The sequence below is a fragment of the Ovis canadensis genome, chromosome 9 (genome assembly GCF_042477335.2).
Source record: "Ovis canadensis isolate MfBH-ARS-UI-01 breed Bighorn chromosome 9, ARS-UI_OviCan_v2, whole genome shotgun sequence".
Classification (NCBI taxonomy): domain Eukaryota; kingdom Metazoa; phylum Chordata; class Mammalia; order Artiodactyla; family Bovidae; genus Ovis; species Ovis canadensis.
Window position 1 is genome coordinate 10,561,635 of NC_091253.1, and position 10,944 is coordinate 10,572,578.

At 48.0% G+C, this 10,944-nt stretch overlaps 1 protein-coding gene across 1 annotated transcript; it reads right to left on the bottom strand.

Moving 5' to 3' along the window:
- Positions 1-4,834: 4,834 nt before the first annotated feature.
- KHDC3L (KH domain containing 3 like, subcortical maternal complex member) lies at positions 4,835-6,767 on the bottom strand. Its single transcript, XM_069601111.1, has 4 exons — positions 6,599-6,767; positions 6,261-6,440; positions 5,955-5,994; positions 4,835-5,801 (listed from the first exon to the last, which is right to left on the bottom strand). The coding sequence occupies exons 1-4, from the start codon at positions 6,765-6,767 to the stop codon at positions 4,835-4,837; spliced, it is 1,356 nt and encodes a 451-aa protein (XP_069457212.1).
- Between the last annotated feature and the right edge of the window lie 4,177 nt (positions 6,768-10,944).

Sequence of the window (10,944 nt, forward strand, 5' to 3'; positions counted from 1 at the left end):
AATGTATGAGACTTCCAGTTGCTCTACATCTTTGTCAACAATTTTTATTTTAGAGAATTTAGGTATTAGTGCTATTGAACTGCAATTTTTAAAAATGCACTTAGTTGGTTGCATAATATAAAAATGTGAGTGTACAATTTACTTTCTTTTTTAACAAACTTTTGAGTTGTGCCACCATAAACACAGGCCAGCTTGGAACTTTTCCATCACTTTACAAAGTCAGTCATCACTCCTGCCTCCAGCTCCAGGCAGTCTGCTGTCTGTCTCCACTAAGTCACATTTTCTGGACATTTAAGTATTGATAGAATAATATTCTGTATAGTCTTCTGCATCTGTCTTTATCTAGTTGGAATATCTCTGTTTTTTGAGTGGGGGATTTAGCCCATTCTGCTGCTGCTGCTGCTGCTAAGTCGCTTCAGTTGTGTCCAACTCTGTGCGACCCCATAGACGGCAGCCCGCCGCGCTCCCCCGTCCCTGGGATTGATTCTCCAGTCAAGAACACTGGAGTGGGTTGCCATTTCCTTCTCCAATGCATGAAAGTAAAAAGTGAAAGTGAAGTCGCTCAGTTGTGTCCGACTCTTCGAGACCCCATGGACTGTAGCCTACCAGGCTCCTCCGACCATGGGATTTTCCAGGCAAGAGTACCGGAGTGGGGTGCCATTGCCTTCTCTGATTCTACTTTAATGTAATTATCAATATGGTTGGATTTGTCTGCCATTTTGCTTTGTTTCCTATCATGTCTTTTTTGTTCTTTTCCTCTTTCATTATTTTATGTTAGATAAATTTTTATTTATCATTTTAACAATACTTTAAAGAGATTTTCCCCCTCTGTTTTACCTTAGGGATTATAAAAATATTAACTTATTATGTCCTGCTTCACATTAATGCAAAGGGTGGAAGGAGGAAGGAAAAACAGCTGAATAAGTGAAGACACTATATTCTTGGCTAGCAAAGTCCAGGGTTGCACATTTGTGGTCGGTCTTCTCAGAACTCAGTGCAATTCCAGTTATAATCACAACTACCTTTTTAGGTGCTGAGGCTATAAGATGAGAGGCTTTTTTAGAGTCTGATTTTACATGTGCTTCAGAAGGACCTGAGAAGGCTGTAATAAAGTTTTTCCTTAGGGTCTAGTGAAAACTTCTGATGCTGTATGTAAATAGTGAAAATATATATTAAACTGAAGCATACAGGTGGACATAGCAGAAGTAACCTGTCACTTATGCTCCATAGCTATATTCCCAAGATTTCCAGAGAATGCATAAACAGCTGACATTGTAAATTTTGATAGCTCTAGTGAGCCCACTGAAAGACACCCTCCACACTAAATGATTCGCTACCAACCTGTTTGCACTGCCCCTAAAGTGTGCAAGCAGGATTCACTGTTCTCAAGCAATCTGCTTTTATCTTTTTCTCTCTCACAAATCCTGTTGTTTTTTGGTTCTTCCTCATGGTTAGATCTAGGTTGTGTATTTTTGGCAAAACTATTGGGTAAATTATACTGTGTCTTTCACAGTGCCTCACATCAGGAAGCACATGTTTGGTTTCCACTGTTAATAGTGATATTTTAAGATGCCTTGTTTTGATCAAAAGTGTGGCGTTAAGGACTTCTGATGAGGGAAATAGTGAAACAGTGCCAACCTCGCACAGCCGAGCAGGAGGGCCTGGCAAGGCTGTTATGTGAGCGCCATGGCTAGCTCAGGCGTTTTCCAGTCTGTCAACGGCGAAACTTTTTCTTTGGTGCCTCTAGTCAGCCTGTTCAAAACCTGTTTAGGCTGACTTTTTTTTTTTTTACTAACCCTGTCATTTTACTTGCAGAAATGTACAAGTCACTGTTTCCAGAATTCTTCAGGATTAAAAAAAAAACTTTTTAGAATTTAAGTAGAGTTGATTTAAAATATTATGTCAGTTTTAGATGTACAACATAGTGGTTCAGTAGTTTTACAGCTTATACTCCATGTAAAGTTATTACAAAATAATGGCTATATATTCCTGTATGGCACAAGAAGAGACTCTTGTTGCCTATCAATTGTATACATAGTAGTTTGTATCTCTCAGTTATATTCCCCTGTCTTGCCCATCCCCTTATCTCATCCTCATTGGTAACCACTAGTTTGTTCTCTATATCTGTAAGTCTATTTCTGTTTTGTTATATATATTAGTTTATTTTTTAGATTCCATAGACAAGTGATCACAGTATTTTTCTCTGACTTAACTCACTAAGCATAATACTCTAGGTCCATCCACGTTGTTGCAAGTGACAATTTCATTCTTATGGCTAAGTAATATATCATTGTGTATGTTTGTACCACATCTTCTTTATTCATTCTTCTGTTGTTGGACAATTAGGCTGCTTCCATATCTTGGCTACTCTAAATAGTGCTGCTGTGAACACTGATGTTGGTGGATCTCCAGTTAGGAGGATTGAAGGATGCAAGTAGAAATTAAAGGCAGCAGTTTGTAATTGAGTAATTTGGGAAACTAATCAACCTCTAAGGGGAGGGCTAAATGAAACTGTAACCATCCTCAGGAAAATCAAGCTGCTAGAAGGAGAAAAAAAAGGTGTATACAATTATGTAAAGTCCAAGTTAAACTGTTGAAAAGTGTGTACTACTTAGAGTTGGAGGGGAGGGGAGGAGGGGAATAAACAATGAGTCTTAATTCTTCTCTGATGTAGCCTCAGTTGGACCTTTCAGTCTGTATTGAGTCTTAAATGTTTAGAGCTCACTCAGCCTTGGCTTCCCTTGGCTCTTCTGAAAATAGTTAATAAAATATTTATAAATTCAGCTTTGCATCTTTATTCCCTCATAAACCAAAAGCTTATTTAAAATTGGAGTGGTCATTAGTAGTGACTAGAGGGTCTATGACAGACATACCACTGCCTGCTCTTTAAAATTGGGTTTCCTTGTATTTTTAAAATGAAAATTTCATAGCACCAAATTGATTTGTGCTTTGATTCGTGGTTTTTTTTTTTTAATCCTAAAACCCAGCTGTTAACAGTTTACTTCTAGTGAGGGGACCAGCATCCCAGTAGGCAGCCAGAAACGGGAAGCCAAACTGATTAGAGATGTTGTATACCTTAAATTTACACAGTGTAACAGGTCAAGTTACATGTTGAAAAAGCAAGCGTGTTCCAGAAAAACATCTATTTCTGCTTTATTGACTATGCCAAAGCCTTTGACTGTGTGGATCACAATCAACTGTGGAAAATTCTGAAAGGGATGGGAATACCAGACCACCTGAACTGCCTCTTGAGAAATCTGTATGCAGGTCAGGAAGCAACAGTTAGAACTGGACATGGAACAACAGACTGGTTCCAAATAGGAAAAGGAGTACGTCAAGGCTGTATATTGTCACCCTGCTTATTTAACTTCTATGCAGAGTACATCATGAGAAATGCTGGGCTGGAAGAAGCACAAGCTGGAATCAAGATTGCTGGAAGAAATATCAATAACCTGCGATATGCAGATGACACCACCCTTATGGCAGAAAATGAAAGAGGAGTGGAAAAAGTTGGCTTAAAGCTCAACATTCAGAAAACAAAGATCATGGCATCTGGTCCCATCACTTCATGGGAAATAGATGGGGAAACAGTGGAAACAGTGTCAGACTTTATTTTGGGGGGACTCCAAAATCACTGCAGATGGTGATTGCAGCCATGAAATTTAAAGACTCTTTGGAAGGAAAGTTATGACCAACCTAGATAGCATATTGAAAAGCAGAGGCATTTCTTTGCCAACAAAGGTCCATCTAGTCAAGGATATGGTTTTTGCAGTGGTCATGTATGGATGTGAGAGTTGGACTGTGAAGAAAGCTAAGCTCAGAAGAATTGATGCTTTTGAACTGTGGTGTCGGAGAAGACTCTTGAGGGTCCCTTGGACTGCAAGGAGATCCAACCAGTCCATTCTAAAGGAGATCAGCCCTGGGTGTTCTTTGGAAGGACTGATGCTAAAGCTGAAGCTTCAGTACTTTGGCCACCTCATGCGAAGAGTTGACTCATTGGAAAAGACCCTGATGCTGGGAGGGATTGGGGGCAGGAGGAGAAGGGGACGACAGAGGATGAGATGGCTGGATGGCAACCCTGGCCTCACGGCTGGGCTGAAACCAAGATTTCCCGTCCCATGTCACTTCAAGTGGAAACATCGCAGGCTTGGAAGGTTTTCCCATGAGGGCAGACTCGCGGACCCTGTAGGTACCTCACCTTGCAAAGCCCGGTGCTCACGGTGAGGGAGCACCAGGGAAGCTCCTGACCAAGGCGGGAGAGATTGAGGCCCCAGGCGGGTGGAAAACTAAGAGCTCTCACCTGTGTATGGGTAGGGGTCCTCCCAGGTGGTGCTAGCGGTAAAGAACCCGCCTGCCAATCAGAAGACGTCAGAGATGCAGGTTGGATCCCAGGGTGGGGAAGATCCCCTAGTGAAGAGCATAGCAACCACCTCCAGCATTGATGTCTGGAGAATTCCATGGAATGAGGAGGCTACAAGTCCGCAGGATAGTAAAGAGTCAGACAAGACTGAAGAGACTTAGCACACATGCATCTAGATCGAAAGCAGTCCAGAGTGATAGCTGCTGCTGGAGAAAGGTGCTTCTCCCTCCACATCTCTCTGCCAGTTATTAATAACAGACGTTAGGGAAATTTGATTCTTTATTAGAACTCTTCAGATTCGTGTTTGCAAACCTTTAACAGGGAGTGGCGGGGACCAGGGAAACCAAAAATCAAAAACGCACACCATTCTTTTCTCAGCTTCTGCAGCAGAACTGGACTTAGGAGAACAGGGTTCCAGGAGGGGCTTTCACTTGGACCTTGCCTGGCTCTCTTGCTTCTGAGCGCGGAACGCCTTCAGAAACTCGTATCTGGATCCTGTGTAACTTCGAGGAAGCTCTGGGTTCCGGCTTCCCGGGCTGCCCCGGGGGACCGCTGGGTGGCCGCCTCGCGGGCTGCGCCGGGGGACCGCTGGGTGGCCGCCTCGCGGGCTGCGCCGGGGGACCGCTGGGTGGCCGCCTCGCGGGCTGCGCCGGGGGACCGCTGGGTGGCCGCCTCGCGGGCTGCGCCGGGGGACCGCTGGGTGGCCGCCTCGCGGGCTGCGCCGGGGGACCGCTGGGTGGCCGCCTCGCGGGCTGCGCCGGGGGACCGCTGGGTGGCCGCCTCGCGGGCTGCGCCGGGGGACCGCTGGGTGGCCGCCTCGCGGGCTGCGCCGGGGGACCGCTGGGTGGCCGCCTCGCGGGCTGCGCCCGGGGACCGCTGGGTGGCCGCCTCGCGGGCTGCGCCGGGGGACCGCTGGGTGGCCGCCTCGCGGGCTGCCCCGGGGGACCGCTGGGTGGCCGCCTCGCGGGCTGCCCCGGGGGACCGCTGGGTGGCCGCCTCGCGGGCTGCGCCCGGGGACCGCTGGGTGGCCGCCTCGCGGGCTGCGCCGGGGGACCGCTGGGTGGCCGCCTCGCGGGCTGCGCCCGGGGACCGCTGGGTGGCCGCCTCGCGGGCTGCCCCGGGGGACCGCTGGGTCCCAGTCTCCTGGACTTTCTCGGGTGACAGCTGGGTCGCCGCCTGCTGGATTGCGCTGGGGGATCGCTGGGTCCCAGCCTCTCGGGCAGCGCTGGGGGATCGCTGGGTCCCGGCCTCTCGGGCAGCTCTGGGGGATCGCTGGGTCCCGGTCTCCTGGACTTTCTCGGGTGACAACTGCGTCGCCGCCTGCTGGATTGCGCTGGGGGATCGCTGGGTCCCGGCCTCTCGGACAGCTCTGGGGGATCGCTGGGTCCCGGTCTCCTGGACTTTCTCTGGTGACAACTGCGTCGCCGCCTGCTGGATTGCGCTGGGGGATCGCTGAGTCCCAGCCTCTCGGGCAGCGCTGGGGGATCGCTGGGTCCCCGTCTCCCGGGCTTTCCCGGGTGACAGCTGTATCGCCGCCTGCTGGATTGCGCTAGGGGATCGCTGGGTCCCGGCCTCCTGGACTGCGTCTGGGGACTGCTGGGTGGCCGCCTCCCGAGCAGGAGCCTTCTCAGAGCCTGGAAGAAGAGCAAAGAGAGGAAGTCGCACCTGTGTCCCATGCGTCCCACAAAGGGGGTTATCCGTTCGGGCTGCAGGGCTAGGGATCCGAAATCTGAGAACAGGAGGTCAGTTCGCTCTTCTAGATCCCTTGCAAAGAGGAAACCCTCTCCCAGGAGAACTAAAAGGATAAGACCACTGCCCAGGCACAGCCGGGAAGCATCAAGACTTCTCCCAAGAACCCGGGGCCTGCCTAGGGTGCCTTTCATGGTTCCCATCCGCGTACTTCGCGCCCGGAGCTGACGGTGATAGTCAGCCAAGTTCATGATCATCTTGGATACATCCTGCTGGTAATAAGGCCGGCCAAATATCAAGATTTCAGCCTCGCCGTTCGGGTCCCACTGATGAACGTGAAGCAGGGTCTGTGACACACACTCGACGTGCGGGATGTGCTCTCCACCCCGGCCTGTGCGGGAAGCAAAGACGTCGTTAGCAGCGGGGGCGGGGGCGGAGGCAGCAGCAGGGGCGCTGGAAGGCAGCCCGGGCCGCAGGAGGGGCCTGCTGAGGACGCGGCCACCCCAGGGCCGAGAGGCGGCCTTGGCTTCCCTTCTCGCGCCCACTCACCGAAGATCGCTTCCACCAGCCAGGCCTCCAGGTGAACTGCCTTCGGGCTCTTCAGGTACTCGGAATGAAACCAGTAGGGCCGCTTGGTGAGGTTACCAAGCACCTCGAAGAGCGTCCCTTCTCGCTGCTCCAGCTGAACGAGCGTCGGAAACCGCCAAGGAGCAGCCATGCTGTGGTCGGCCCACCGCACAGCGCAAGAGCAGCCGGCGCTCCAGCATTTCTAGGGCCTTTGGCCGGTGACGCCCCACCCCGCGCCCTTCTCATTGGCTCGCAGGCCTCGCCTCGCAAACCCGCAGCTGCTGCTGCTTCCCGGCGGGCTTCCTAGGGCTCGCGCCCGGGCGGCGCTTAAGCCTCCCTCTTCCCTGCGCGCCGCGAGGGCGGCCACGTCCCGGAAGCTGCTGAAGCCATAACGGTGGACTCAGGCTGGGACCGTCCCAGAGATGTTAGGGAAGAGCCCACATCGGGACGATCGCTTTCAGAGGCGCGAATCCGTATTTGCAGAGATCCAGGTGCATTTTGGGGGGCTTCCTTGGTGGCTCAGCTGGTAAATAATCCGTCTGCAATGCTGAGACTTGGGTTCGATACCTGGGTTGGGAAGATCCCCCGGAGAAGGGAAAGGCTACCCACTCCACTATCGTAGCCTGGAGAATTCCATGGAGTCGCAGAGTCGGACACTACTGAGCGACTTTCACTTTCAGGTGCATTTTTTCGTGGCCCAGACGGTAAAGAATGTGCCTGCAATGCGGGAGACTCGGGTTTGATCCCTGGGTTGGTAAGATCCTCTGGGGAAAGAAATGACAACCCACTCCGGTGTCTTTGCCTGGAGAATCCCATGGACAGAGGAGCCTGGTGGGCTACAGTCCATGGGGTCACAAAGCGTTAGATGGATCTTCGTGGCCTCGTAGGCACACGCAGGTGCGTTTCAGACAGTTCTAAGTGGACCAGTTTAGCATTCGTGAGGGGTTGGAATAACTTTTTAATGGAAAAATCTAATTAAAGACATCGGAGAAACAAAAATCTGAAGGAATGTAAAAGGTATTCAGAGGCCAAAGTAAGCCCCCCACTTCCTCCTGAACCCTGTCCCTCCCCAGATGCCACCGAATTTCCAGCTTCTGCCTTAACTTTTGAGAGATTGCTGAACACACCCAACAGTGCATGGTCCACGTGGTTTGGATCCCAGAGGAAAATCCCTTGAAACTAACACTATTATACCTCCATTTCTTGATTTTTTGGTCCAGCTTAAAGCATTACCTATTAACCACTACTTGGGAAGATGAAGCTACACAGCTTTCCCATCAGTCACACATTAGTCATTCAGTCAAGTCCAACTCTTTGTGACCCCATGGACTGTAGCCCACCAGGCTCCTCTGTCCATGGACTTCTCCAGGCAAGAATACTGGAGTGGGTTGCCATTTCCTTCTCTAGGGGATCTTCCTAAGCCAGGGATTGAACCCACTTCTCCCGCACTGTAGGCAGACTCTTTACCCACTGAGCCACCTGGGAAGCCCTTCCCATCAGTAGTTGGGTTATTGTGCTCAGATCCAGTGGTTGGAGGTCCTCAGGATTCAGGTAACCTCCTTCTTGTGTGCTCCATGGGAGTTCTGAGGCCAAAGAAGTCCATGAGAAATTCACAGGTGTCTGACAGGGTCTAAAGTCTTGAGACCTAAGCTGAATATGAACTCGGAGCTAAAGAAGGGCAAAATCCATTCCAAGGGGTCAAGGGATAGAGTTAGAAACTTCTGTGGGAAGGCAGAGCAGCTAAGTGAGCATATAACTGAAACCCAAGGATCTGGGCTCCATAGCCATCTTCTCTGGAGGTTATGAAGTCATTCACACAGCAACTAGGAACTGACATGTTAGGTCCTATCAATCTCACCTACAAGAATACAGTTCAGGAAGCATCCCCATGAAAATCTCTGGCGTGCATTCTCTTTCAGTATCAAAATGCTATAGGATGATATTTGTATTCCTTAGTTGGCTTACAAGGGTCCTGTCAGTTCTGTGTATGTTATTGTCACCTGTGTGTGTGTGTGTGTCTTGAGATCTTTTACTTCTTTGAAGTTTCAGAATCGGGTATAGAAATGTTTAAGAGAATTGAAACCATAGTATTAGTCCTTGTATTAAATAATAGCCTCTCATTTATGTAAAATCGTAGAATATGCAAGCTAATCTATAGTGATAGAAGTCAGAGCGTGATTGCCTAGGGATGGGGTAAAAAGGGAAAGGGACTGGAAAGAGACACTAGGGTAGGCTCCTAGTGTTGGAATGATGCAATGGGCATTATCTTGATTACTGTGGTGGTTTCACTGGATGAGTCTATATGTCAAAATTGGTCCAATTCTACACATTTAAATATAAGCAGTTTAGGACATCCCTGGTGGCCTAGTGATTAAGAGTCTACCTGCCAATTCCGGGGACATGGGTTTGATCCCTGCTGCAGGAAGATTCCACATACAGCTAAGCTCTTGCACCACAACTTTCCCATTCCAGCTCTAGAGCCCATGTGCTGCTCATGACTAGAGAAAGCCCACAGGCAGCAATGTAGATGCATTGAAGCCAAAAAGAAATAAATAAATAAAGTATAAGCAGTTTTTTTTTTTTACTTTAGTTAATCTCCAGTGGTTTTAAAAAAGGAAGGAATCCATATATTGGGATAGCAAAAAAGATCATCTGGCTTTTCTGTAACATCTTATGTAAAAATCTGAATGAAGTTTTTCACCAACCCAATACATAGTGTTTTATGTTTCTGTAATATTTTAGATAATTTAACATATTAGACAGATGATTTTGTAATTCCAATTTAAATTATATAATTAATGGGTTTATATGTGTGACTTTAAAATGAAGTCCTAGTTTATATTCAATATACTAATGTTTTATGTATTTGATTTGTAGAAACTAGTAATTCAGAATGTGAAAGTGTTAGTTGTTCAGTTGTGTCCAACTCTTTGTGACTCCATGAACTATAGCCTTCCAGTCTCCTCTACATGGAATTCTCCTGGCAACAATACTGGAGTGGGTAGCCATTTCCTTCTCCAGGGGATCTTCCCGACCCAAAAGTTCTTCTTATTTGATTACTTTGCAATCATTTTGCCATGTATGAGGATGTTTAGTTAATTAAATTTGTCACTGATGCCTTATTTCATTCAGAAGCCATTAAACATAACTGTTAAAACTTTCTAAGCTCATAAATATCATAGTAAGTTTTGAAAATAGAACAAAAGATTAAGAAGGACTGGTGGTTTGGTTTTTCAGTTCAGTTCAGTTCAGTCGCTCAGTCATGTCCGACTCTTTGCGACCCCATGAATCGCAGCACGCCAGGCCTCCCTGTCCATCACCATCTCCCGGAGTTCACTCAGACTCACGTCCATCAAGTCCGTGATGCCATCCAGCCATCTCATCCTCTGTCGTCCCCTTCTCCTCCTGCCCCCAATCCCTCCCAGCATCAGAGTCTTTTCCAATGAGTCAACTCTTCGCATGAGGTGGCCAAAGTACTGGAGTTTCAGCTTTAGCATCATTCCTTCCAAAGAAATCCCAGGGTTGATCTCCTTCAGAATGGACCAGTTGGATCTTCTTGCAGTCCAAGGGACTCTCAAGAGTCTTCTCCAACACCACAGTTCAAATGCATCAATTCTTCAGCACTCAGCCTTCTTCACAGTCCAATTCTTACATCCATATGTGACCACAGGAAAAACCATAACCTTGACTAGACAGACCTTAGTCAGCAAAGCAATGTCTCTGCTTTTGAATATACTATCTAGGTTGGTCATAACTTTACTTCCAAGGAGTAAGCATCTTTTAATTTCATGGCTGCAGTCACCATCTGCAGTGATTTTGAAGCCCCAAAAAATAAAGTCTGACACTGTTTCTACTGTTTCCCCATCTATTTCCCATGAAGTGATGGGACCAGATGCCATGATCTTCGTTTTCTGAATGTTGAGCTTTAAGCCAAATTTTTCGCTCTACTCTTTCACTTTCATCAAGAGGTTTTTCAGCTCCTCTTCACTTTCTGCCATAAGGGTGGTGTCATCTGCATATCTGAGGTTACTGATATTTCTCCTGGCAATCTTGATTCCAGCTTGTGTTTCTTCCAGTCCAGCGTTTCTCATGACGTACTCTGCATAGACGTTAAATAAGCAGGGTGACAATATACAGCCTTGACGTACTCCTTTTCCTATTTGGAACCAGTCTGTTATTCCATGTCCAGTTCTAACTGTTGCTTCCTGACCTGCATATAGGTTTCTCAAGAGGCAGTTCAGGTGGTCTGGTATTCCCATCTCTTTCAGAATTTTCCACAGTTGATTGTGATCCACAGAGTCAAAGGCTTTGGCATAGTCAAGAAAGCA

Bases quoted from the DNA above. Each gene is read 5' to 3' on its own strand.
- KHDC3L (XM_069601111.1), bottom strand. From the start codon at position 6,767: ATGGCTGCTCCTTGGCGGTTTCCGACGCTCGTTCAGCTGGAGCAGCGA. The intron at 6,441-6,598 runs GTGAGTGGGCGC...CTTCCCGCACAG, and splicing joins GCTGGTGGAAGCGATCTTCG to GCCGGGGTGGAGAGCACATC. The intron at 5,995-6,260 runs GTACGCGGATGG...CTCTTCTTCCAG, and splicing joins CCGTCAGCTCCGGGCGCGAA to GCTCTGAGAAGGCTCCTGCT.